This window comes from Toxorhynchites rutilus, chromosome 3 (genome assembly GCF_029784135.1).
Source record: "Toxorhynchites rutilus septentrionalis strain SRP chromosome 3, ASM2978413v1, whole genome shotgun sequence".
Lineage (NCBI taxonomy): Eukaryota > Metazoa > Arthropoda > Insecta > Diptera > Culicidae > Toxorhynchites > Toxorhynchites rutilus.
The window spans coordinates 56,244,725-56,270,811 of NC_073746.1; the positions used below are offsets into that span (position 1 = coordinate 56,244,725).

General features: G+C 39.1%; 1 protein-coding gene across 4 annotated transcripts in view; it reads left to right on the forward strand.

The window, feature by feature from the left end:
* The window catches only part of LOC129780445 (receptor-type tyrosine-protein phosphatase kappa), a 279,550-nt gene that overhangs the window by 242,219 nt on the left and 11,244 nt on the right, over positions 1–26,087 (forward strand). For all 4 annotated transcript variants that reach the window (XR_008743921.1, XM_055788732.1, XM_055788730.1 and 1 more), the window contains 5 exons: positions 18,435–18,559; positions 18,665–18,688; positions 19,107–19,387; positions 19,566–19,700; positions 25,536–25,676. Coding sequence is in view for 3 of the 4 variants with exons in the window: in XM_055788732.1 (XP_055644707.1) it covers positions 18,435–18,559; positions 18,665–18,688; positions 19,107–19,387; positions 19,566–19,700; positions 25,536–25,676 (706 nt within the window). In the remaining variant the exon portion in view is untranslated. The remainder of the gene's footprint in view (positions 1–18,434; positions 18,560–18,664; positions 18,689–19,106; positions 19,388–19,565; positions 19,701–25,535; positions 25,677–26,087) is intronic.

Genomic DNA, 26,087 nt, shown 5'->3' on the forward strand with positions numbered 1-26,087 from the left:
TGTAGAAATTAGAATACGGGACTGTGTAATGAAATATGAGTTTGATGTTTGATTTTCTGCTGATGTACGTCGCATATGTCACATGTTTCTGAAAACCGAGATTTCAGTTGTTTTTGTTTTGTTGTGTTTAATTAAAAATTCTGAAACCTGCGTAATTCAATACATCGTCATCTCTAACAATCTAACCAAGCTGTGGGGGCAATAACGGGTGTTAAATAAAAAATGAGAATTTTTTCAATCACATAGAAAAAATTTTTTTTTTCATCGATTTCAGTATTTTTTATTAATAACATGTATTTTCTTCAAAATAATGTCAGTGAATGTTTGAGTAAGGGCCGTGGTCTGCTGTTCGACGCAACTTTGTCGCGATGCTCTCACAAGAACGTTGTACGGCACTTACGTCCATTTCCCGGATACAATTCCGGATTCTTGTAGTCAGTTGCTTCGTGTCTTTGGCCCTCCAATTGTTTTTATACACTAGGGCACTGAGTGAGCCAAAGAAATCCTCTATTGGGCGGCACTGGGGCAAGTTTGTTGGGTTACGATCTTTCGGCACGAACGGTATCTTATTCTCTTCAAGATACGCCAGCGTCTTCTTGGCGTGATGGGAAGACGCCTTGTCCGGTCAGAAGACGTACTTCCCATCCGCGTGATGCTCGTTCAGGAACGGCAGCAGGATTTTATCGAGGCACTCTTCTCGATAGATTTGTTGGTTGATTGCCAGACCGCTCGGCTTAAACCAAGGCTTTGAAATACCCCGGTCGGAAAAGGCGGTGTACAACATAACCTTTTTTGAAAATTGTGCTTGAACTTGTATTTCACTTCAGGCGGTGTGGATGACTTGTCGCTGGAGTAGTAATTATCATTTTCTGGAATATGCGTTTTGGACAGCGGAAAATAGCTTTCGTCGTCCAGAACGAAAGACGTCCCACGATATTTTTTGGTCATCCAACGACACTGTGATTTAACCGTCTCAATCTGCTCCTCCGTGTACTCCGGCGACCTCGTCTTCTTCCTGCAAACGATTCCTTTCATCTTAGGGGTCCGATGGATCAATATGTGGGAGCAGCCATATTTCCGACCGGCTGGTTGCGTCCTCGTTGTCAAACAGCTTCTTTAACGATGTCTTCCTCTGCTTCGTCATTAACGTCACCGGACGACCACTTTCGACCTTCCGCTCTACGTTCAGGGAACCCAGGATACGATATACCGTACTGACAGGTACATTTTCTTCCTTAAAATGTGCCACCGTGAACTTTTTTCCTTGCTGGAAATGCGTTTCGTAGAACCGTACAATGCGTTCGCGGAGCACGTGCTGTTTCGACGCCATCTTTGCTTTGACTAAATTCAAACTAGCAAAACCAAACACGCCTACTGTTTCTAGGGAGCCCAAAGAGCAATTTTCCTGGAGAAAGAAAATTTTACGCTCTTTATTTGAGTTACTGAAAGGAATTGAAAAAATTCTCATTTTTTATTTAACACCCGTTACGTGCTTTTAGTGAATGTGCACTTTTTCGTGTCCGATTTGACCGCTCCGGAAAAACATTATTGGTGCATCCATCTTGCGCATACGCGGTACATTCTCTGTGCAGTTTGTTGACTGAGCCAAATATTTGCATCGCTAGCTCCTCCCGCTCGGTTGCATCGCACGTTTAGTTGTTGTAAAAGGAGATAGCATTCGTGGAGTTCATTCACACTTCTCGGAGCAACATTGTTGCCGGCGAGCGTCGGGCGCGAATGGATTGTCTTTCTTAAGACAGGTGAAGGAGGAGTAATGAAGTAGTTTTCTTTACACTAGAGTCTTTCTCAGGGCTAGAGACCAATGAACTGCAAACGGTTGAAGTCTCCATAAACCAAACAAAGTAGGGAGGATTGATTTCACTGCGCTTTGTATATCGAACCGAGGGGGTCGTACCGTAGCGCTCCGACAGAGTTTATAGTAATTTTCTCCGTTTTCCAGTGACAACTGAGCAAGATGAAGAAGAGTCATTTAGCCATTGGATTGGCTCGTGTAGAGTTGTCATGAGTGGTACAACCTTTGGCTCTTGTTGAATGATCAGTGGACTGCACAACCTTTGGCCAGTGTATCTGTAAAGAGTGTGTGTATGTATTGCCGCGACTAAGTAAAAGTTTATAGATCGGATAGGAGGGATATGAAACAGGGACACAACGAAGGAAACATCATTAAACGTTGACATCGGCCTTTCTGAGGAACAGGTATAGATAAAGCAGATGATCAGGATCACGGCTACCTAAGATATCCCGGACGGGGATATCCGATTGTCTGCCTTTTGCTCTCAGTGCTCTAGAGAGCTGAGAGCGGGCAGCATGGAACCAGATACACGACCAGACAATATGCTCGATGTCATGGTAGCCATCGCCACAATCACAAAGATTGTTTGCTGTGAGCCCAATGCGATAGAGATGCGCGTTTAGGTTGTAGTGATTGGACATAAGCCGAGATATCACGCGAATGAAATCACGACCTACATTCAATCCCTTGAACCATGCACTCGTCGAGACCTCAGGGATAATCGTGTGTAACCAACGACCGAACTCATCACCACTCCACATGCGCTGCCAACTTACGAGCGTATACTGACGAGGAATGTGGAAAAATTCATTATAAGCAATTTGCCTTTCAAAAAGTGTGCCTTCTAAAGCGCCCACCTTAGCTAGCGAGTCCGCTTTCTCATTCCCCGGAATCGAGCAATGAGAGGGAACCCATGCTAAGGTAATCTTGAATAATTTTTCAACCAAAACACTCAATAGTTGTCTTATTCTTGTTAGGAAATAAGATGAGCGTTTATCAACTTTCATTGAGCGGATTGCCTCTATTGAGCTGAGACTGTCTGAAAAAATAAAATAATGGTCAATGGGCAGTGTTTCAATGATCCCTAGAGCATAGTATATCGCACCCATTTCAGCGACATACACGGAACAAGGATCTTCGAGTTTTAAAGAGGAACTGGAATTTTCATTGAAGATGCCGAAGCCAGTGGACCCGTTTATGCATGAACCGTCAATAAAGAACATTTTATCAGATCTAACTTTCCCATATTCTGCCGAAAATATCGGCGGAATATAATCGGAGCGTAGATGATCTGGGATTCCATGGATCTTTTGTCGCATGGACAGATCAAAATTGACAGAGGAATTGTAAAAGTATGGGAAGCAAACTTGGTTGGAGATGCCCGGTGAAGGGTGCACTTTATGGGTAAGGTACTCATGGTATGAAGACATAAAACTTGACTGAGGAGTCAGTTGGAGTAGATTTTCAAAGTTATCAATCACCAATGGATTCATGATCTGGCAACAGATGGACCGTTCATGTTCATTATTATTTCAAATGAACGCATCAGAATCGTCTTCCGTAGCGTACTTTTTAATGTAGAACCAGTATGAAGCAACAGAGTCCGAAACAAACAAAAAAATTCTGTAACACTGTGATTGTTGAAATTCGAACATATGCGTAGGAGGATTTCTTCCATCAAATATGATCGTCTATCACCTCCTGAGAGAATCTGGATAAATTATTTTTTTTCATATGAGAAATGTGTTTGCTGACTTTAAGGGGATGAATCAAAAATCAAATTCCTATTTTATTTTCAAAAAACCAAAAATACATGCCAAAAAAAACAAATAAAGAAAAAAAATTGTTTTGACTCGATTATCCGGAGTGAGAAAAAAAATCAATACTCTGGATAATCGAGTCCGACCTGTATTATAAATTATAGGCTGTATCGATACCTGTAAATGATGTTAAAATGAAGACTATAACCCAAAGAATTTCAGGGTTTTGATTATTTAATTATGTATAACATTAAAGTTCAGTAAATTTATATTTGAAAATGAAGTATTCGGAATTTGAATCATGCGTAGAAACTTGATTCATATTCCGAACACTACTGCAATATTAATTTTAATGAAGATTTCTGCATAAAATATAATGTTTTTATAACGCAAAATTTTATCATTGGTGTTGACTGTCACTTTTTTGCAAATGTCTTATATTATAAATTATAGGCTGTATCGATACCTGTAAAGGATGTCAAAATTATGCCTATACTTCAAAGAATGTCTGCGTTTTCATTATTCAATTATTTATAACATAGTAAATTTACTGTTCGGAATATGAGACAAAACGGTACATTTAGCGTGTGCGGAAAAAATAAGTGATAGTTGAGCATTTTTACGCGAGTGAATATGTCATATGACCAAACACTAAAAACACCGATCCCGTAAGCGTGCATCGGAGCTCAAACAACAGTCTAAAACTGATGCCGAAAGAGTTAGGGGAGAGTGGTACAAAACGCACCATTTAAGCAAATCAGTCATTTACCGCACTTCTTGTAATTGATTCATGCTGTTTAACATCTTGAATACTTCTTCCGTCACTGCCAATTATATCCCTGATGTAATTTGATATAACATACTCGAATTTGCAAGGAATTTTTAATATTTCCGTCGACAGTTCAAAACATAGGGTTGGGTGAAATGCCACAATCCATGGACAGAACGCATCATAACAACTTGGTTAGACGTATCAAAACAAACGAGCACAGCGCACACAGTGGACTTGCAGGATGCCCGAAATTTCAATATGTTTTTTATAGATAAGTTAATAAAAGTACTTCTATTTGTTATATTTCATAAAAAAAACATATTCGATGCTAGACACAGCTTATTGAAAATTCATTACATGAATAAAATTTCATATAATAGTGTAAAACCAATAAACTTGTTGCAATTTTATCACATTATGCAATCAATTAGACCCACTATGCAACTAATATCATCAAAGCGAAGAGAGAAAATCAGAACCAAAGGGCTGACATCCCTATCCCAACCAACACAAATTGAGCGTAGGCTGCATAGAAAGGGCTCAAGCGTACAATTTTCTTTTGTTCTCCTCGTAATGTGATTGTAGTCAATTCAGTCGTGCTGTCAAATTCCTTTTGTTTGTTCCGTAATGTGAGTGCGGCTTGGAGTAATTACTATGCTTATGATTTTCTGTGCGAACCACAAAAAAAATGGTTACATGCCAGGGCATTGGTCAAAACGAACGTTTGTTTTTATAACCTATGTAACGAATATTTTTGTCCTGTGCATACTGCCCCAATTATTACTTTCACAATTTTTGGCAAAATTCTTGTGCAATATAACATGTTGGTGTGATTTTTAAGTGTGATCATAAAGTTCAATGATTCGTTGTGGAGGTAGAGCGTAAATATCCTGATTTTTAAACATTGACTAACCGCAAAATCTTACCAAGCAACCATGAATATTTACAGAAAAGACAAATGCATTAGTTTTGCTCAATTTGTATCTTATCTTATTATGATGGGCATGTTTGTGCACTGTGAATATGTGGAAGAGATTACTGCGAACTGAAATGAGTAAAGTAATATATCATTTTACATGACGAATCTAAAGATTTTTCACAATTGATGGCTTGGCCCATTTTACCTCACCGGTGCGTTTTGTACAGTTCTCCCCTATATTTACCGAGAAAAGATGAAACTCCTGCACGGAATCCATCCTTTATACATATACTTTTATACAGTGTTTTCCATTTCGGGCTTCCGAAAGTGTACTGACCTGCGCTGACAACCGTTTGACATAGCTGTCAACCAAAGCGTCATATCGATAGTTGAATGTCTGCCATTTTACAATATGGATCGTTTTAGCATCGCACAACGTGTTAATTTTGGTAAATTATACTATAAAAATGATGAAAAACCGGCAAATGTTTTTCGAGCATTACGGACGGATTTTGGTCGTCATGGACGGCCTACAGAGCACACAATCGCTAATGTAGTGCGTAAATTCAAACAAACTGGATCCGTAGCGGATATTGTGAAACCTGTGCATCATCGTGATGTGCGTTCGGCCGAAAATATTGCTGCTGTTGCTGCCAGTGTGGAGGATGACCCGAATGTTTCGATTCCACGGCGTGCTCAGCAATTGGGCTTGTCAAACACATCATTGTGGCGAATTTTGCATTTGGACTTGCACCTACATCCATATAAAGTCTAACTGGTACAAAAATTAGAGCGTGGTGACCATGGAATGCGTCGGGCATACGTCGATTGGGTGAACGAACAACAGCAGCAAAATGCTGAATTTTCGCATCAAATTTTCTTCAGCGATGAGGCACATTTCGAGCTCGGTGGCTATGTGAACACCCAAAATTTCCGTATATGGGGCTCAGAAAATCCGCACGTGATTGTTGAGAGGCCATTGCATCCGCCAAAAGTCACTGTTTGGTGCGCATTATGGTCAGGTGGAGTCATCGGGCCGTATTTCTTTGAAAATGAGGACGGCGAGACGGTAACTGTGAATGGTGAGCGCTATGGCCGCATGTTAACCGATTTTATTTTTGCCACAAATTGAAGATATGGATACGGATGACATGTGGTTTCAGCAGGACGGCGCCACGTGCCACTCAACACGACCGAACATGGCCATATTGCGAACGAAATTTGAGGGACGCATAATTTCGCGTTTTGGTGATGCCAATTGGCCGTCCAGATCATGCGATTTGAACCCGCTAGACTTTTTTTGTGGGGTTATGCGAAAGACCGTGTCTATGCCAACTCTCCGCAAACTCTTGAACATTTGAAAGATAACATTCGTAAAGTTATGACCGAGATACCGCCCTATATGTGCCGAAAATTACCTGTTCCGGATCAAGGTGTGCGAGGAAGCCCTAGGTGGACATTTGAATGTTGTATTTCACACATAATGGCATAAACCAAACTTTAATTTGAAATAAAAGTTTCATCGAAATTCGAATTCAAAGTGTGTTTTATTTCAATTTACTTTTGGAATTTAAAGTTGGAAAACCCTGTATTTCCATCCATGAAGTAGCAACATATCTTATTCTATTTCGACTAATCACTATCCTGCTGTTATCATCGCTCGATTGATCAAACAACAAGCAACATCATAAAATAGAAAAGGGTTTTTTAGGGCCACCAATTCATTATCGAAGAGTTTATTGATTTAGTTTTTCAAACATGCTCAAAATGAGTATGCAACATATAGCCTAACGTAATCCTACGTCAACTATGCGGTCGTGTCTCGAACGCTGTCATCATCGCTCGATTTATCAAACAACAAGCAACACCATAAAATAGAAAAGGGTTTTTTAGGGCCACCAATTCATTATCGAAGAGTTTATTGATTTAGTTTTTCAAACATGCTCAAAATGAGTATGCAACATATATCCTAACGTAATCCTACGTCAACTATGCGGTCGTGTCTCGAACGCAACAGTCCTGTAACTTTTTTTTTGTCATTTTCCAAGATTTTTTATCGCGAAAAATATATAAACGCAGTCAAATCGAATTAGTTTTGAAGTTTAATCTATCACATATGACGTATATTCAACAACGCATTAGCAAATTGTTTGTTGCAGTTCCTTCAGTTGATACAACAGGAAGGTTAGTGTAATAATAATGTAAACTTGTATCTTTGCAAATTAATAAACTTTCATATCATTGCAAAACTTACGATGCGACTTCATGAAAATGTATTCTCCTAATTCAAAACAATCTTTCTCCATCGTTCTAATGGAACCGTACATTTCGAGCAAAAAATGCTTACATTTAAATATTTTAAATTTAAAACTACCGTAAATCGTGCAAACAAGGCAAAAAATGTTAACAAACTTTCCCTATTTTTGTATCGTGCTAGAAGGAAATGAAAATGGAAGAATGGGCCAAAAAGGTGCACACGGGGAAAATTTCGCCAATTTACTGCTTAATAACTTACCCGTGTTCGATCGGTCAGCTGGAGCCAGTGGTGTTGCTTTGAAACGGTAACTTCTTTGATGATAAGCCATGAACACTCAGACGCTCGGTGAGACGAGAAAAAGTGAAGACACTTTCCACGAAAATCGCATTGCTTGATATTTGTTACAAAATCGTTCGAATCTCCGCCGTTCTCGAGATATTGCGAGAACGCTGTTATTTAGAATAATTCGAGTGAAAACATATTCGCAAATTAGGGTCGAGAATGGTTCAATCACGTTTCGATGTTTTTGAATATTTAATATGAGAATAGCGCTCGCTTCCTGCTGCGGAATGTTGTTCCGCTCCTGGCGTGACGTGAACGAGAGATCCACAGTGAAAAATAAACATCACGAAAACATCTGGCGCGCTTGAATGCTACTTGATTGGTTGATTTCCTCCGGCTTTATTGACGTATCCGACGAACAAACAGTCCATTAATGTACTTCTCAAATTTCAATTGTATTTAAATAGGGCAGTATTCCAATGCTTCGTCATCAGTCTGTCGTCTTTTTATGGACCTTTCGCCGGTGTCTTCATAAACGGATTATACTTCATTCAAGCGGCGTGGGGGAGTGAATTTACTCCTCAACAGTATAGTTCTCCCGTTTAGTCGTTTCAAGTTGTTTACATCATCGTTCTCATCATCAGTGAAGGCAAACTGAAAGGAGGCCAACTTTTTATCGACAAGTGCCCTTTAAATAATTCTATTAAGCCTCCCACTGATGCTGTCTAACGCCTGAATCATTATATAGCTATATCCAGCAACTGTTTTATTTCCATGCATTTTACGCGCACCAAGCGTCTCCATGGACAGACAATTTGGTGCAAACTTATGGTGCTCTGTGTTTTTTTCCTCCTTACGCTTCCCTTTTGAACTAGTTCTGCTGAAGCCTTTAAGAAAGTTATAGTATTTTCCTTCAAAACATTGGCTATGAATTGGATTTCATTCAAATTATGGCCTGCAACTCATTCAAAGGTTGGACAAAGTTTATTATCCAGCAATGTGAGAGACAGAAAAAGAAAAAAACATCAATGAATCAAGAGTGCCTCTGCCATAAAGCTGGCAATAACCCTTCTAATGGGTGAAATAACCTTCGCCCGTCCGGGTGCAGTTTCCCATAAAAGCATACAAATGGAATTAAATCTATTTGTGTGTTGTAAGAGTTCCTCTCCTCCGCTTCTTCTGGTCTAAGCGAACCTACCAAGATGGAGTGGTAAAGTTTTTCTACAATTAACTTTTTTTCTTCTGTTGTTGTTGCCGTGATAGTTTTATGTGAGAGGCTGTGAATGTGTGTGTGTGTGTGTGTGTGTGTATAGATATGATATGGTTCCCGGACCAAGGAGTGATTCTTTCTTAGCTTGACATTGGAAGCAGCGTCGAGTGAGATGTGAGAGTTTCGAGGCATGGCGGTGGGCGTTGGTATCCCGATGCACTGGATTGTTGCCAAAGTAGACAGAGACAGGAAAATTAACTTTAAACCGACAGACCGTAGTGTACGTATTATGCTAACCGAAGTTCGTGCTTACCGCGTGATAACAGAGTAAGTTGGAAGGGCGGAGTCCATGGCAAAGCGACGTTTACGTTAGGATGCAAGAAGTGGAACAAAAGGTGACAACAGAGGAGTAAGACGGAGTGTGATTAATCTTTGCGAATGTCAGGTGGTTGAGTCAGAATGACAAAGCTTTGATGTGGGCCTCTTCAAGTACTGAAGTATTGAGGAGAGTGGTTGTTGAAGGATCTCTGTAACCGGAGGTTACATAAGATATGCACAACAGAGTATAATTCAATTGATAATGAAGATTAACAAACCTTGATACAAATTAAATATCAAAATAAGTTTTAGGAGAATGGAAATAAATAAATCTATCTGAAATAATTCCAAATCTAACCTGCAAAATCTAAATATTTGAAAACACCAAGCCTAGCTTTGATTCGGACGTATTGGGAGAACTGCAACATTTAAATTAAATTAAAATGTCTCGAGTTTACTTTTTTACGTCTATTTATTTACTTTTTATCGAAATATAATGTCCGTACACCTTTGAATAAACTGACCAGACGTCCCGCGTTACGCGGGACAGTCAAGCATTTCAACAAAATGTCCCGCGTAAGATTCCGTCCCGCGAAACGTCCCGCATTTGGCAAAACAAACGAAAATGTCAATAGGGACCAACGTGAGTCAGATGAAAAGTTCATCTTTGATCCTCTAGCTCGGTCAGGGCTTAACGTTTTAAATGAGCCGGAAGAACTAGTGTATACTCGTCAAGAAGAGACACAGTTATTTGATGAAGTATCGTAAATGAAGCGCTGAGCGGTCTTACGGAAGTTGCCCGGAACCTGAACCATGGCCGATGAAAATACGTATATCGGCGTTTTGTTTTACCTTTTCGTGGCTTTGGGGGTCTCTATTTTGGCCATTCGCCCAAATGTTTTCTATCGGGCGCAGCTGGAATGTTGGGAAGATTGGTGGTCTACGCGATAATGTTTATCTTCAGCCGATCCATCCTCCAGTGATCTTTTTGCATAATGGGCTGATCCCAGGGTTCGGCATAAAGTCCACATCACCTTCCCAACTCCGGCAAGCACTTCGTACTATATATCTCCCCGTTCACAATATGACTCGAAAGAAGAGCGGCTTGGACATTTCTCTCACGTCTGTCAGAGAAGGACCTTCTTCGAGAACTTGATGTGAATGATATATTCGACGTCATCGCTTACCTGGGGAACGTAAAGTACCCGGTCCCCTGCCATTCGTTGAATTCTAGCATCAAGTACCTCTCGTCTTTCATTATGAGTACGAAAATAAGTTTTTCACTTCTTTCGCCGTAAAGAAATTTTTCACCAGCACCTCAAGCTACTCCTTCTGGGTGATTGCCTGCTGCTCAGATACGGCCGGTCTTGTCTGGCACTTTCGCATAAAAATGTCCATTTTGGCCAGATTCTTCTCCACCATTTGGCCGGTTGCTACAATCTCCTGGCTTAAGGGGCGGCAAAGAGATGATATTGTAAATACCAGATCGGCTATATCTGGCGGACACAAAGTGCCTCAGGATGTCTAACTTCTTCGCTGTGGGTTAGAGCTTGAGTACTGAAAAATCATCAAGTTGCTTGACAGTGCTGCTGCTGCGAATCAACAGCCTTGAATAATTTTGTTTTCTAGACTTAATAAATGTAAGATTTAAATAAAATTTGTTCCTATAAATTATCTTTCATCGCCATCCGAAATTAGTCTGTATGCATTCAACGTTAACACTAAAATCGATGAAAAATGAATTGGAATTTTCGAGCATTTCATTCGATAATTTGAAGAAAATTATAGAATTTGAATCGTGCTTGCCAGGCGTAAATGCTCTGATTGAGCGTGTGATTTTCGGGCGTAAACAAAATCTAAACCACCGAAAAATCACAACTGAGTGCCGATACTCAGAAAGAAATAATACTGATCAGTTTAAACTCGCTAAACTATGGTTTATGTTCACATAACGTATAACATAACGTTTTGTTTTTGTGTCCCCCGTTAGACCTCTGACCATCTGGTCACTTTACCTTTGAACAAATAAATTAATTGATGTTTCAAGAGCAGGAGTAATTCGGCTTTATTTGAAATGTATGGGATACTGCTCACATCCTGTAAATGACAAAACTAAGTGAATTGAAGGCGCTTGCGAAAATTTTGTACGCTCATATGAAAAATTCAGAGCTGTCGTTTTGTACTTATGGGAACATGTTGCAGATCTGTAATTATCAAGAGTGTTAAAAAGGGTCAAGTATCGATTAACATTGGATCATATGTGTGGAGCGGAAAAGTAACCAGGAGCAGCATCCAGAAAGAAAGATCGAATGTCGAGGCCAATTCCACTCGATATACCATATTCCTTATAATTTCTGCATTCCACAATGCTTTGTTCAGAAAGTCAGAGTAAGGACTGGAAAACACGCATATAAGGTCCTAGACTTCGCTAGCAAACTGTTACCAAAACCAAACCCGCGTTAAGAAGCTCAACACGGGCAACTACAACTGATGTATGATTAATAACGAAACATTGTACTGTTGTAGTGAGAATTTATATTTTTAAAGAAAAGGTTGTATTTATCATCTAAATTTATATTTCGCCTTCAAAATAGGTACCTTCTAAGCCAATACACGTTTTTCAACGAACGATCCAGTCATCGAAACATTTTATAGCTGTATTCAGGAATTGCCTTCAGTTCAAACAAAGAATTCGTTTTTATGTCTGCAATGTTGCGAAAACGGTCGCATGAAGTGATAATTTGAGTTTCGGAAAACCGAAAAAAATCACACGGGGCCATATCTGAAGAGTACGGTGCGTGTTCAATCACATTCGTGCCATTCCTGGTCAACAATTCGTTCATAATGATCGATTTTTAATTCTTTGTAGAGCTCGCTACAGAATCCACACAAGCTTCCCAAGGAAGCACTCATGGTCATAAGTTATCGAATCGACATCACCTAGCGATATATTAGGTTACCGGTAAGTTTCTTCGGTTTTACAGCAGATGCCGTAACTTGATCATTACTCCAGTAAATCAAATTTCCAGACAATCGTTGGAAAGCTACTGTCATTGCGTCTTTTTCAGTATATGTCAAAAAGTTGAAGTGTGTACAACATAGTTTTTTGCAACTTCGAATATGTCGAATTTCGTACCTACGAGAGTGTTTTTGCGGGGAGTGTTACTTCATTACTTCAATATGAAGAAAATGGCTGCGGAAAGTCATCGTATTTTGGTAAAGGTTTATGGTGCCCATGCTCCAACTGAGCGAACGTGGTTTGCACGGTCCAAAGTGGTAATTTTGACTTGGAAGACGAAGAAGGTTTCGGACCGCAAAAAAAAATTGAAGATGACGAATTGGAGGCCTTACTCGAACAACATCCGTCACGAACGCAATAAGAACTTGCAGATACACTTCCATACCATATCCGATCGTTTAAAAACAATGGGAATGATCCGAAAGATAGGACATTCGGTCCCGTATGAATTGAAGCCACGAGACGTTTAACGCCGTTTTTTCACGTTCGAACAACTGCTCCAATGGCATAAAATAAAGGTTTTTTTTGCATCGAATCGTTACTGGCGATGAAAAGTGGGTCCATGACGATAATCCTAAACGTCGGATGTGGTGTACTATGAGCTGCTAAAACCGAATGAAACCATTACGAGGGACCTCTACCGACGACAATTGATGCGTTTGAGTTGTGCACTGAAGGAAAAACGGCCACAATACGAGCAAAGACACGATAAAGTTATTTTGCAGCACGAGAATGCTCGGCCGCATGTCGCAAAACAGGTCGAAACATACTTGGAAATGGGAGGTTCTATCCCACCCGCCGTATTCTCCAGACATTGCTGCGTCCGATTACTACAGTTTTCGATCGATGCAACATGGCCTGGTCGATTCGTGGTTAGCCGACAAACCGGCCGATAATTTCCGCAAAGGGATTCGTGAATTGCCAGAAAGATGAGAAGGGAAAAAGTTGTGACTAGCGATGGGCAATACTTTGAATATTAAATTTGTAACCATTTTTGCAGAATAAAGCATTAATTTTTGCGAAAAAAAACGAAGAAACTTACTGGTACTCCTATTGAATGTTGTGACCTACCTCATCATTGTGTCAGATATGAATAGTATCATTTAGGCAAGCTAGCTATTTAAACATAAGTTTAGGAGTGCACTGTAAATGATAGCTTCTTATCGTGTTAAGCTAAAAACGAAAAATTTCATGACTTTTGAGTCACCCTGTACTCCAGTGGAGCTGTCGCATGTCAAAATATAAATAAAAACAAAAATCGTTCTCTCGGTAGCCATTCGACCGTAGTTTTGTGCGTTTCGAATTGAATTCTAGTGAAATTTAGTTTATTCGACCTGATATTTTCGTCAAATGAATAGTTTGGACGACTGTTCACATATTCTAGGCGAGGTGGTTTCGGTTTCTTTTGTGATTTCGACCCAGGAAAAATATGCCACCCCAACCAAAACCAAGCCTCATTATGAAAAACGTTATGTGTTTCCTACTACTTTTTTGTACGGCCTAGGCCTAGCTCATTTCATACATATACCTACTATTTTAATAATAATTTAAACAAATTTGGACAAGAAAATACATATCCCTATCCCTTCTAGCATGATATGTGCGAGAGACAATTTTGCCTCCACAAGGGACCACGTTACCTGCTCACTAAAAAAATGTTCGATTTTTCGATTTTTTTTCTAATAATGAAAAATGTACTGTTTTCAATTTTCATAATAAAAACCGCTTGCTATCTTGAACAACAATAAGTTGAGTTACAATATTCTTCGAAAAACGGAAATTGTAGTGGTATGTGGATGCAGGTAAAGTGACCAGATGGTCAGAGGTCTAACGCGGGACACAAAAAACAAAACGTTATGTGTATACGTTATGTGAAAATAAACCATAGTTTAGCGAGTCTCATTTATTCATGGGACTCTTAACATGTTTCCTTGCAATTAAACCTGATCTGTATTATTTCTTTCTGAGTATCGTCAATCAGTTGTGATTTTTCGGTGGTTTAGATTTTGTTTATGGCTGAAAATCACACGCTCAGTCAGAAAATTTAAGCCTGGAAAGCACGATTCAAATCCTACAATTTTCTTCAAATTACCGAATGATATGCTCTAAAATTCCAATCCATTTTTCATCGATTTTAGTGTTAACGTATGCATTAAAAAATGGACTATTTTCGGATGGCGATAAAAAAACTAAAAAAAATTATTTATTGGAACAAATTTTCCTTAAATATTGCGTTCATTAAACCTACAACAAAAATGATTCAAGGCTGTTGATTCGTAGCAGCAGCACTGTCAAGCAACTTGATGATTTTTTCATACTACCAGCTCCACCCCACAGCAAAGGAGTTGGACATCCTGAGACACTTTATGTCCGCCAGATATAGTCCATCTGGTATTTACAACATCCTCTCCCTGTCGCTTCTTAAGCCAGGAGATCGAAGAACCGGCCAAATGGTGAATGAGAATCTGGCCAAAATGGACATTTTTATGCGGAAGCGTCAGACGAGACCAGCCGTATCTGAGCAGCAGGCAATCACCCAGAAGGAGTAGCTTCAGGTGCTGGTGAAAAACCTCTTTCCGGCGAAAGAAGTGAAAAACTTCTTTTCGTGCTCATAATGGAAGACGAGACGTACTTGATGCTAGAATTCAACGAATGGCAGGGGACATCAAGTTCTCGAAGAAGGTCCTTCTCTGACAGACGAGAAGGGAATGTCCAAACCGCTCTTCTTCCGAGTCATATGGTGAACGGGAAACGAGTACAAAGTGCTTGCCGAAAGTTGCGAAGGTGATGCGGTATTCAGCCGAACCTGGGATCAGCCCATTATGCGTTGAATGCATTGGAGACACTCTTGAACAGTCTGCCAAATAAAAGTTTCATTTTGAGGTTCATCCATTTGAGAAAATCAACATGATCAAATTGTAATATTGAAATATATTGATATTGCGGGACATTTTCGTTCCTTTTGCTAAATGCGGGACGTTTCGCGGGACGTAATCTTACGCGGGACATTTTGTTGAAATGCAGGACTGTCCCGCGTAACGCGGGACGTCTGGTCACTTTAATACAGGAAATGGACATGTTCCTTAGGGTGACCAGTTTCCCCCTACACATCGATACAATAAAACCAGAGAATGTCGTGTTTTTCCTGTCAATGTTCGAATACCCTACGTCCTACGTCAAGTTTCCGCCCGTGCCTGTAGGCTCAGACCCTACTTTTTTGTGCCAATCAAACAATTCATTGAAGTTCCCCTCAGTTTTATCTATTTTATCATTTAACATGTCACCCCAGCTAGCAAGTGGAAAACAAACTATCGAGTGGAAATTGATTCCAATTTTCAATATTTCCTTCGCTTAATTCTTTCTATATTCTTTCTATATTCTAATATAGAAAGAATATATAAAATAGTAACAGATAATAAAATAATAGAAGTTGAAAATTTGATTTGTTTTGTTTCTTCAGAGCTCGACAAAATGTCCAAAAAACTTCCCTCGAGCAAGTTTTTTTGGATATTTTGTCGAGCTCTGAATAACCTTAACAATTGCCCCCTGAATTTTGAAGGATTTTTCAAGTCTGAAAATAGTCATTCATTTCTGCAAGCACCTCCCCGTTTGGATAAAATCTTTTTCCCAACAGTCGTTTCTTAAATTGATCGGTGTTAAGTCAGAGGGAACCAAGTCGCAAGATTGAAAATGTCGAGTTATTGATTACATTTGGTTAGGCATTATGTAAGCTACATAGCACATTGATCAAATTTGAAAAATCACGCATACAGCCGGAATAATTGATCGTAATTGTTATGATTGATCAACAAAACCCCCTTATAGCGTGCAGTCAGAGCGGACCATGTACCATTCACCATGGCGAAATGGTTCTATATCATATGCAGACAGAGTGGACCATGTATCAATCATTTATATATCGAATTTCAACAATTTTCAAATTTTTTTCGAATTTAAACGAATTCAAACCAACAAAACTTTTTCTTGAAGCTAATAGATACCTTGCTGAAATGTGCTTGTACTCATTAGTGTAAAATGTGCACATTCTGAGTATATAACTTCTATATCTATAAAAATGGATTTCTGTCTGTCTGTCTGATTCTTATGAACTCTGAAACTACTGAACCGATCGACATGAAAATTGGTATGTAGGGGTTTTTGAGGTCGGGGAAGGTTCTTATGATAGTTCGAGACCCCTCCCCGAGACATGCCAAATTTGGCATGTGAAGATTTTAGGGGGCACGAAATATTTCTATGGTGAATAGTCACTCCTCCCCTCTCTCTAAGGTGTGGCTGCCATACAAATAAAACACAAACTTATGCATAACTCAAGAAATAATCAAGCAAATTGAGCCAAATTTGGGATGTGAGGGTTTTTGGGTATGAGAAATGTTTCTATGATGGTATGACACCTCTCCCTCCTCTGGAATGGAGAGGGGGTCCCATAAAAAATACACATATTTCAACCAATATTCCAACAAAACATGACAATTTAAAATTTTCGGAAAACTCTGAAAAAAAAAATTAAAAAGTTCGAAAAATTCAATTCGCATATGTTCTACAATTACATATTGGCAAGCGTTATAAGTCCATTTGATGTTTGCGCTAACGAAATTGATCTTTGTTCGAAAGTGGAAATGGATTTTAATGTGATGAAACACACTCCTATATCGTCTTCTATCTATATATATAAATAAAACATGGATCGCCGAATGTGTTGATATGAGCAAAACTCGAGAAAGGAATTGTCCAATTTAGGGCTAGGATCGATACCAGGTTTCTTGGCCCGATTCCAGACCAGAAAAATTACAGTGAGACCATTTCGAATTCTGCATGGATCTTTTCACTGTTGTTCGAGCATTTTCAAACACTTTCGATGCTTGGTCAACGAAAATCCGTCCTGGATGGCCTGCGTTGCTCTTTCTAGCTTCTTCCTCTTCCAATGTTGTCTCTCCATCCTTTTTTTGTAATTCAGCGACATCTGGAATCAATTAGACCAAAGAAATGCTTCAAGCCTGGATTGTAGCATCACAAACTATCTCAAATTTACTTCCTATACTAACTGACCCAAATTCCTTTCCATACACCCCACAGAAACGTGTCCATGTTGCCACACAACATGCAGAAATTAAAGTGCAATTTATTTCATTTATTGTTATCAAACTTACAGTTTCGCTGTATCAAATTGTTCCTCTTCTGTAGGCGAACAGAACTTCACTACACAATACACGAAAAGTTTGTTCGATCAGCGAAAGAAACCTTAAAACTCACATTTTCTGATAATCAAAGTGTTTGCTGTGTTCATGCTACTATTTCTCTCCACCTGCTAAATTTTACCAAAGTATTTTTACGATAGGTACATACGGTTCAACGTGCTCCCGTGGCCGAGTGGTTAGCGTCACAACTAACATGCCGGGTGTTCGGGTTCGATTCCCGTTCTGGTCGGGGGAATTTTTCGTCAAAGAAATTGCCTCCGTCTTGCACTGTGGTCACGCGTATTCTAGAGCTTGCCACTCTGAATGCATTCAAGGCGTGTTATTTGGCATAGAAATCTCAACTAAGTACTAATAAAAATGACGCAAGTAATACTACGTTGAGACGGCGAAGTTCCTCTAGGAACGTTAGTGCCATTGAAGAAGAAGAAGAAGAAGAACATACGGTTCAACAATAGAAGTGGGTGATATTATAAAAAATCCAAATTGAGCCGTACTTTTTGAGATAAAGGGCCAACTAACTTTGCTCTGACTTCTAAAACGACCCTCGTATATCATGAAATCTTAACCATCGCAAAGCTGTCGTTCTATAAAAATTGTCATGAATTGTTACTCAATTGTACATACAGCGCAACAAGAACATGTATAACAGAAAACCCTTAAACATTTGATGACTCTGTAATGCCGGAGATTGACCACATACGTAGTAGGATTTTTCCAGCGGTATAATTCTCTATCACGCCCTGAAATATTTTCGATAAGCTACGTCAGTATGTATTTCATCTATTTACTTTAACAGTAAATATCTGTAAAATATGCCTTCCCAACAATGTTTGAAATCTAATTATCTTTTTTCTTGTCTCACCTACAGGTCAACCTCACGCTACGCGGACCTAGAGAAGCCCAAAAAGAAAAAGACACTCAGTTCCACCAGTCTCGTTTCCATACCAAACACAATTAAATTAAGCATGTTAAATAGCGGTTTAATTTCTTTAGGTAAGCCCTCTTGCTATGCAAAGATACAGCGTTATGAAATATTACAATTTATCTCTTTTTTCTCATTCATCTTCGCTTGAAATTGTGCTCGTTCTTTTTTTTCAGATAAAGTTAAACTATCAGCCAGAGGTAAGTGTTTAATTTGCTAATAAAATTGATCGTCTATCGATTTTGCTCATGTTCTTATTAACATGACTGTTCTATGTTTTAGCATCGTTTCTTCAATTAAAACCCGAACAATGTGTTAGTAACAAAAATTATAGCAAATGTCGTGCTACGATGTTCCGCGTCTTCATTTTCTTCCTCCATTAATACTCTCGGTGGCACATAATTTCGCCATTTTCCTATTTTCAATTTCCATAATCGATTCACGTCCAGCAAATCGTGATAGACGATCAATATAAAAAACCATCTAGATGGCAGTAGCCGTTTTGAACCGACTCGATTTTCATTCTCAAATATATATTTTCCCCTTATAATTCTCGCACGTTCTCGGAACACCTCCCACCGCCCCTTTGAACGGTGACGAACATCGGAACATCTGTAGATGAGAAAAATCCGCTCTCGCAGACGATGCCTGACAAACCGACGGAGCTGCGGCACATTGTCAAGCTGTGCGATCAGCGGCGTAAGTTTCCCATCCTGTACAAGCTCGAATTCCAGACGGCTGTGAAGGTGGAGACCAACACCTGCAGGCACGCGGTGCGCAAAGCCAATACCCACAAGAACCAAAATCCCAAATGCATTCCATACGACTACAACCGGGTCGTGCTCGACAAGTACGAAAACATCCCAGACTCCGACTACATCAACGCGTCCTATGTCGATGTAAGTGGCGGCGGAGGGCTTACAAGCTGCTTTCGTGTGATGAATGCGAAATGCAACCGTTGTTCCACAATTCCACAGTATATTTACATATAAACATTTCTATTTAACATTCACACTTTTTCTTTGCAATGGTTTCCCTTTTTCTGTATAAATAATTCAACGGTCGCCGGATGCTCAGAGTTTACTGAAACCCAACGCATATATCGTAACGCAGGGACCAACCGAGGAGACAGTGTTAGACTTTTGGCGGATGGTGTGGCAGGAAAACTGCAGCGCGATTGTGATGCTAACGAAAACTTTTGATTTTACCAAAGTAAGTACAGTTTTGCAACTAGCACAAAGTAACCAACAAAAACGTCCCAGTAAAAGTTGCTTCCGGGGATGAAAAGAGAGAGAGATGGAAAAAATCGATGGAATAATTGAAACTTTCGCCGTGGTTTAACGAACTGTGCTATGGAGACAGAATGTAAATTGAAAATGTTGATTGTATCGTTATCCTAGTGCCATACTATTTCCGTTGTGGAGAGTGTTTTGGTGGTGTACTTGAAAAGACGATGGCAATGAATATGAAGCAACATGAGCAACATAACATAACAAAATGGGTCATTGCACAGAGTGTAATGATTTTCGAAAAAAATCTTATGCAAATCACATGAATATAATATGGATGACATTGTTCAACTGATGGAAAATTATGCATTTTCAAATAATTTAAATAGCTTTCCACCCCGACAAATCTAGCACATGCAAACGAAGGGCTCATAAAATCAAATGTTGAAATATTCTTGCTTCAACTTTGTGTCCTCTCTTTTTTGGGAGCATTCGGTGGGGTTCTCATTGGTTCACAGTGCTGGAGTGTATAAAGTTGTTCCATTTGTTGAGCAATTTTTGATGGCTATCGTAAAAGCATCACAAACACAAGTGGCACACGCGACACGCAAACATATCGGCTGACGTTATCTAGAATCGAGTCTTATCACCTAACGGAAGCGAACGAGAGCGATGACAATGTTTATGGCAGTTTTCCGCACATGGAAGTATTCTTTTGGGTTGTTTCTTCTTGTGTAGAACCGTTTCCACAAAGTAACAAACTTTGGATCCGAAGTTTGATCACGTGAAAGCCAGGCGCCTAGATTGGTTGTTTTTGAGATTGCTTGTTTTTGTGGATTCGTGGGATTTTACCCACAATAGAAAAATTCGACTTTCCAATACTCACTGAAACACATGACAATGCACAATGGTCCAGGAGATGCATTCAAGTGGAAATTAGCATTTAGAGCTCGACAGTTATTCTCTAGACAAAAACTATCTTAGTCAAAGTTGTTACATATGACAGAGGGCTCATTTTTATGTTATCAAAAATAGGGTGACCAAAATTGTCGATGAAATAAAAAATATAACTTTCTTATCTTTATAAAAAGAGGAAAAAATTGTTCGACAATGTTGTAGTCCCAGTCATTAGAGACATCTTTGTAGAACAAAGTTCTACAAAGTTTCTAACTTTGAAATAACCAATATAGCGCCTTTTTTCTAAGTTACGTTAGGGTCACCATGAAAAAAAAACTGTTTTTCCATTTTTTATATTTTAAACTCTACATGCATACAAACATTTTGCGATGACACTGTATGCAGGCGGTGGTGACACTGGATGACACTGGATGCAGAAAAGTGGTCGTACGAATCGTATGCAATAGTGAAAGTAAACAACCACATTGAGTTGTATTGGTGTGGTTACATTGCCTCCCCCTTGCTTCGTTCGAATTCGTCTGCTTCTATCGAACAAAATTGTTTGTTTCTCTTCGTACAATCAAATTTTCGTGCGTACTTCGGTCCAAAGTAACCTTTGTCTAACTGTCCCCAACTGCGACCAAACGAATGTTACTGGGCAATTGTTGAGGCCAGGTACAAGGAAGGTACAGTTTCTAAAAATATGTCAGAATTCAAGAAGAATTGGTTTGCAGCGTTCAAAAAGTGCACAGAAACTACTGTGCAGAATTTGATGAGTGGAGTTAAATCTAAGGTTTAATCAACAAAAAGATTGATTTTTTTCTATTTCATTACTATGTAAACATAAAAAGATAATCTTTCAACCAATGAGTAGCTGATATTCAGACAGCTGTAACACAAAAACTATTTTAGATATGCACTTGAATTTTCAATTAGTTATATTTGAAGGTACAACGGATCAATTTTTAATTTGTTCTTGAAAAATGTTGGGAATATCGGATATAATTATGTCGAGAGATATCAGGAGATTCCAGAAACGAATAATCCTAGACCAAGAACTCACAGAAGAAAAAAACCTTAGAGATCATTCAAGAAAATTAAGCGTGCGATCAATCTTACCAAATTTGAATGAAATTTAACTCCGTCGCTGGAGCTGGATTACGCACATCATGGTGACAAAACTTTATAATACGCGTTGAACGCCACGCAAGGAGTCAACTACCGTGCAAGAAATTCTTAAGAGATGGTATATATTGAGTGATTAAAATCACGTCGTGGTAAGAGTATTACACCGCAATGAACAAGTGCGAAGTAGATGATCACTCCAAGATGAAGGATTAAGCAGGCTACTTGTGCAGTAAAACTTCCGTGAATACCAACAGTACAAATGGCAGAGTAAACAAGCCTGAGTATGTTCTGATTGTTTTAATCAATCATATGAATCATTTGAATCATATAAAAAACTTCTGTTTCTTGATTATTCACTGCCGGAACTCCACAACTGTTTCATTAAGAGAATCCCCTATGCAAAAATGATGCTACATTCATGAAGAGATTGGATTTCATTTACAACATTGTTCTTTGAAGTCGATGAAAAAGTGGTAGGTAGGGACTTAATACTCGCGGCTCTTCTGGGGGATCTACTGTAGTGTAAATAATTGGTCCGCCGTCGAACAACTGGGTATGAATCCGGCCTGATATCTTCCCATTACTATTACTATTGGCGATAGATGACGATGACCCATTCATTCTGCTCCTCCGGTAGCTGTTCTGTGTCCCAGATCCTAACTATCAACCAGCCTAACTAAGTTTTTCCGGACCTCCCTTGAAGAGTTCCGCCGGGAATTCATCCTTACCAGCTGCTTTCTTTAGCTGATTAATGTTCACTGGACCGGACCAGTCTTGCCACATGCAATATCCTGTGAAGCGACACTGTGGAGAGAGGAATTATTGCAATTTAAACTCCGATAGCTCATGCATATACCGTCAGAGTGTAAATGCAAAATACAGTAAAACATCGACTATGGTAATTCTATTGGACTTCCCGAAATTTGTCAGTAAGTCGATGGCTTTTGCTCGTTTATTTTTGTCATTGCTTTCACACTATTTGACCACTGATATACACGACCTTACAGAAGAATAGTTTAATTATTTATGTATTATTGAAACATAGTTTTCATACTGAAATATGAAGAGTTGAAGCGTTTTGTTCGCACTTCGAAGACATACTCGATGAAACGATAGAGATTGCCAGCTTCCATGCCCTGATGGAGAATATGAATTCATGCATCACACGCACAAATTTTTAATTTTTCTGAGTTGCCGGATAAAGATTAAAATGGAAGAAAAATATTCTTACCATTGATATAGGAAACTTACGGCTTGTGGTCAGGGTTGCCAACTATAATTTGAAAAAATCAGGAAGAATGAAAATAAAAATTAGGATACATCAGGATAGCTCATTTTGGGTTGTTCGAGAAGTTAATGTCGATTTTTGGGAAAACAAAAACATCATTTTTAATCGAAGCATTATAATTTGATTTTATATCCATAGTTCTGTTTCACAATTTTTCGCCATCTTTCACACAACTTAAATATTCTATTCTCCCAGAACATGTTTGCTTCCTCGTCGAAAAGTGCTGCGAGCCATACATGTGAGAAACAGGATGCTTGGTAGTAGCTCATAATACAATAAGAATACCATAGACCCAGTTTATTCTACTTTGAATCAGACGAACAAATTACATATAAAATCTTTTTACATTGACTGAGAATTCAAAAATTTTCTTTTGAGTAATTTTACACTCTCTAACGTACTCCTACATAAATAACTCTGGAGATACATTATCCTCAATAAAGCAATGTTGTTCCTCAAACTTAATCTCGTTGTAATTTTATAATTTCGTCAGACAATCTGGTTTCATGAATTTTTCTAGCACTGTTTTAGAAAGCCACGAAACATTAGAGGGTAGAGATAAAAAAGGATAAGTACAAAGTTTAAATTAATGTAAGATGTATACAAGTGCGAACTGGAGAACTATCATGACAGAAAACTTGGCATGGAAACCAGTATATTTATTACGAATAATCTAAAGAGTACAAAAATCAGGGAAAATCAGGATCATTTTAGAAAAATCAGGATAAATTGAGTGTTCGTCAGGATATCAGGGAGCGTGCTAAAAAGTCTGGGAAATCCTGAAAAATCAGGATGGTTGGCATCTCTGCTTGTGGTGGTTGTCACCTTTGAGGAAAATCTAAGGCAGTTCGATAAATTCAACATCACTTGATTCGTCTACGGATGCCAAACGGAGACCAAACATGCGGTCATTCGGCTTTAATACACTGTTGATTTGATGGGGACCAGAAGCGATCAGCACGATTTCTTGTTCAGATGATGCATTAAAAGCTGTCGAAGCATAGTATTAGGAATACAGCGAGTGTTGAGTCGGAGTTAAATTCCGCAGACGTTGAACGTTGACTTCAAAAGCTTCAGGCGAACCACGGCTTGATCGTGATTGGAAAAGTTTCCTAGTGCTACCTATCCTATCCTATCTTATCCAATGTACTAATCCTACATTCATGGAACCCTTTACTAAAATTCTTGGACGCCCTTTCGGGTGGCCTTACGTCATTTACCCGGAACCTCAGACATGGCCGATGAAAATACGGATTTCGGTATGTACTTCGGCTCTTTCGTGGCCTTGAAGTTTAGTTGCTTCTCCGTTTTGGCCACGAAATAATTGAAGTAGATTCTCCGAGATGGTTCGCCCAAAAGTGTTCTATCGGGGACATTGGAAAGGCTAGTGGTCTTCGGTACAACGTTTATCTTCAGCCGGTCCATCTCCTCCAGTGATCTCTTGGCCAGACTCTTAATGAAGGCGGCAACTTCCGGCAAATACTTCGAACTACACATCTTCTCGTTTACTACAAGCACCGAAGGAAAGAACAACGACTTGGACATTCCCTTCTCGCTGATCATCATCTTCTTCGGGAACTTGGCGTGGGAAATATAATTGACGTCATCCCTTACCTCCTTCGTGACGTAAAGTACCCGGCCTACCCAGCCTAATTTTGACGACTTCTCCTAATTGCATGGTCAAAATATGTGGTTCAAAATATATGATTAGTTTAATAATAATAGAAATCAATATTATTACATGATTACTACTGAGACGAATCAACCCAGGAGAATGAAGGTCTAAAAAAAATAACACAAAAAGTATAATTACTATCAGTGCATTTCGTCCTAGACTTTTTTAACAGCCCAACAGTTAAATAGGATTCCTGAAATACAATCATAGACTGAAATAATAAGGTTACTTTTTGAATCATCTATCGCAAACAACTAGAAACAACTATGGGGAGAACTAGTATTTGTTTTCATAAGAGTGATAGCCCTCTGAATAAGATTGATGGATTCTACGAATTAATAAAATACTTTGACAATCGTGATAAATTTTGATACAAAAATGCTTTCAACAAAATGCTTATTCATACATTAGATTTCAATGTTTGCTACATTTGATAAAATAAACATACCTTTCGCCATCTCCAAACAGCATTCTCTTTCATCGATTTTCCGTGTGTTTGAAAGGGCCACCAAAATAAACGGCAGAATAATGTAAGATTATACAGAAGACCTCGAGGAGATTATATTAGAATCTCGTGTATGCATTGCTCGTCGCTCTCAACATTCTCTCGAGGCGATTCAAACTCGCCCATTTCAATCTGAAATCCCATGATCCCAGAAGGTCTGCAGTGCGCCACCAGAAATTGGTTTAATAAATTCTGAAAAGTTTCGCTTCTCGAAAATTAACTTTGTTTTTATTTATTTATTTTTCTCTCTCTCTCTTCCCCTGTAACTCTACCACAATCGCTGAGATTGTATTTTTTATGTATTTTTCCTTCCGCCTTCTTACAGGTTATGTGTGTTCAGTACTGGCCCCCAAACCGGGAAAAAGAGGAAACCTACGGCGACATTCACATTAAAGTGCAATCAGAAGAAGAGCTTGCGAATTTTCACATAAGAACGTTTAGGTTATTTAAAGTGAACAAAGACAACGTAAGTGTTTGAATGCAACTGTGGTGCAACTCACTATCTCGCATCATCAGAGCTGTATTTAACGCGTGTCTGTGTTAAATGTTTTGTGATCCGATGATTCGAAAACGAACGCAGAAAATTAGCGAAACTCATGCCACATCATGCACCATACCCCTCGCGGCTAATACTAAGAGTGTGTGGGCACTATTGACAGCCCAACACATCAATGAACGTAGTGCAGAATGGAAACCCACTTTCATAATCTTACTCTTCAGAGTTTCAAACTGAATCTTTCGAAAGTTTACTGTCACTATGATGACATTTAAGCTACCCATTGTGTTTCGTACCGTCTCAACTTCATAGCATCGCATAAATCCCCCGCAGTCCTTCTTGACCAACAGTTTCCTAGTTGGCTAAGTTTTCCACTTACGT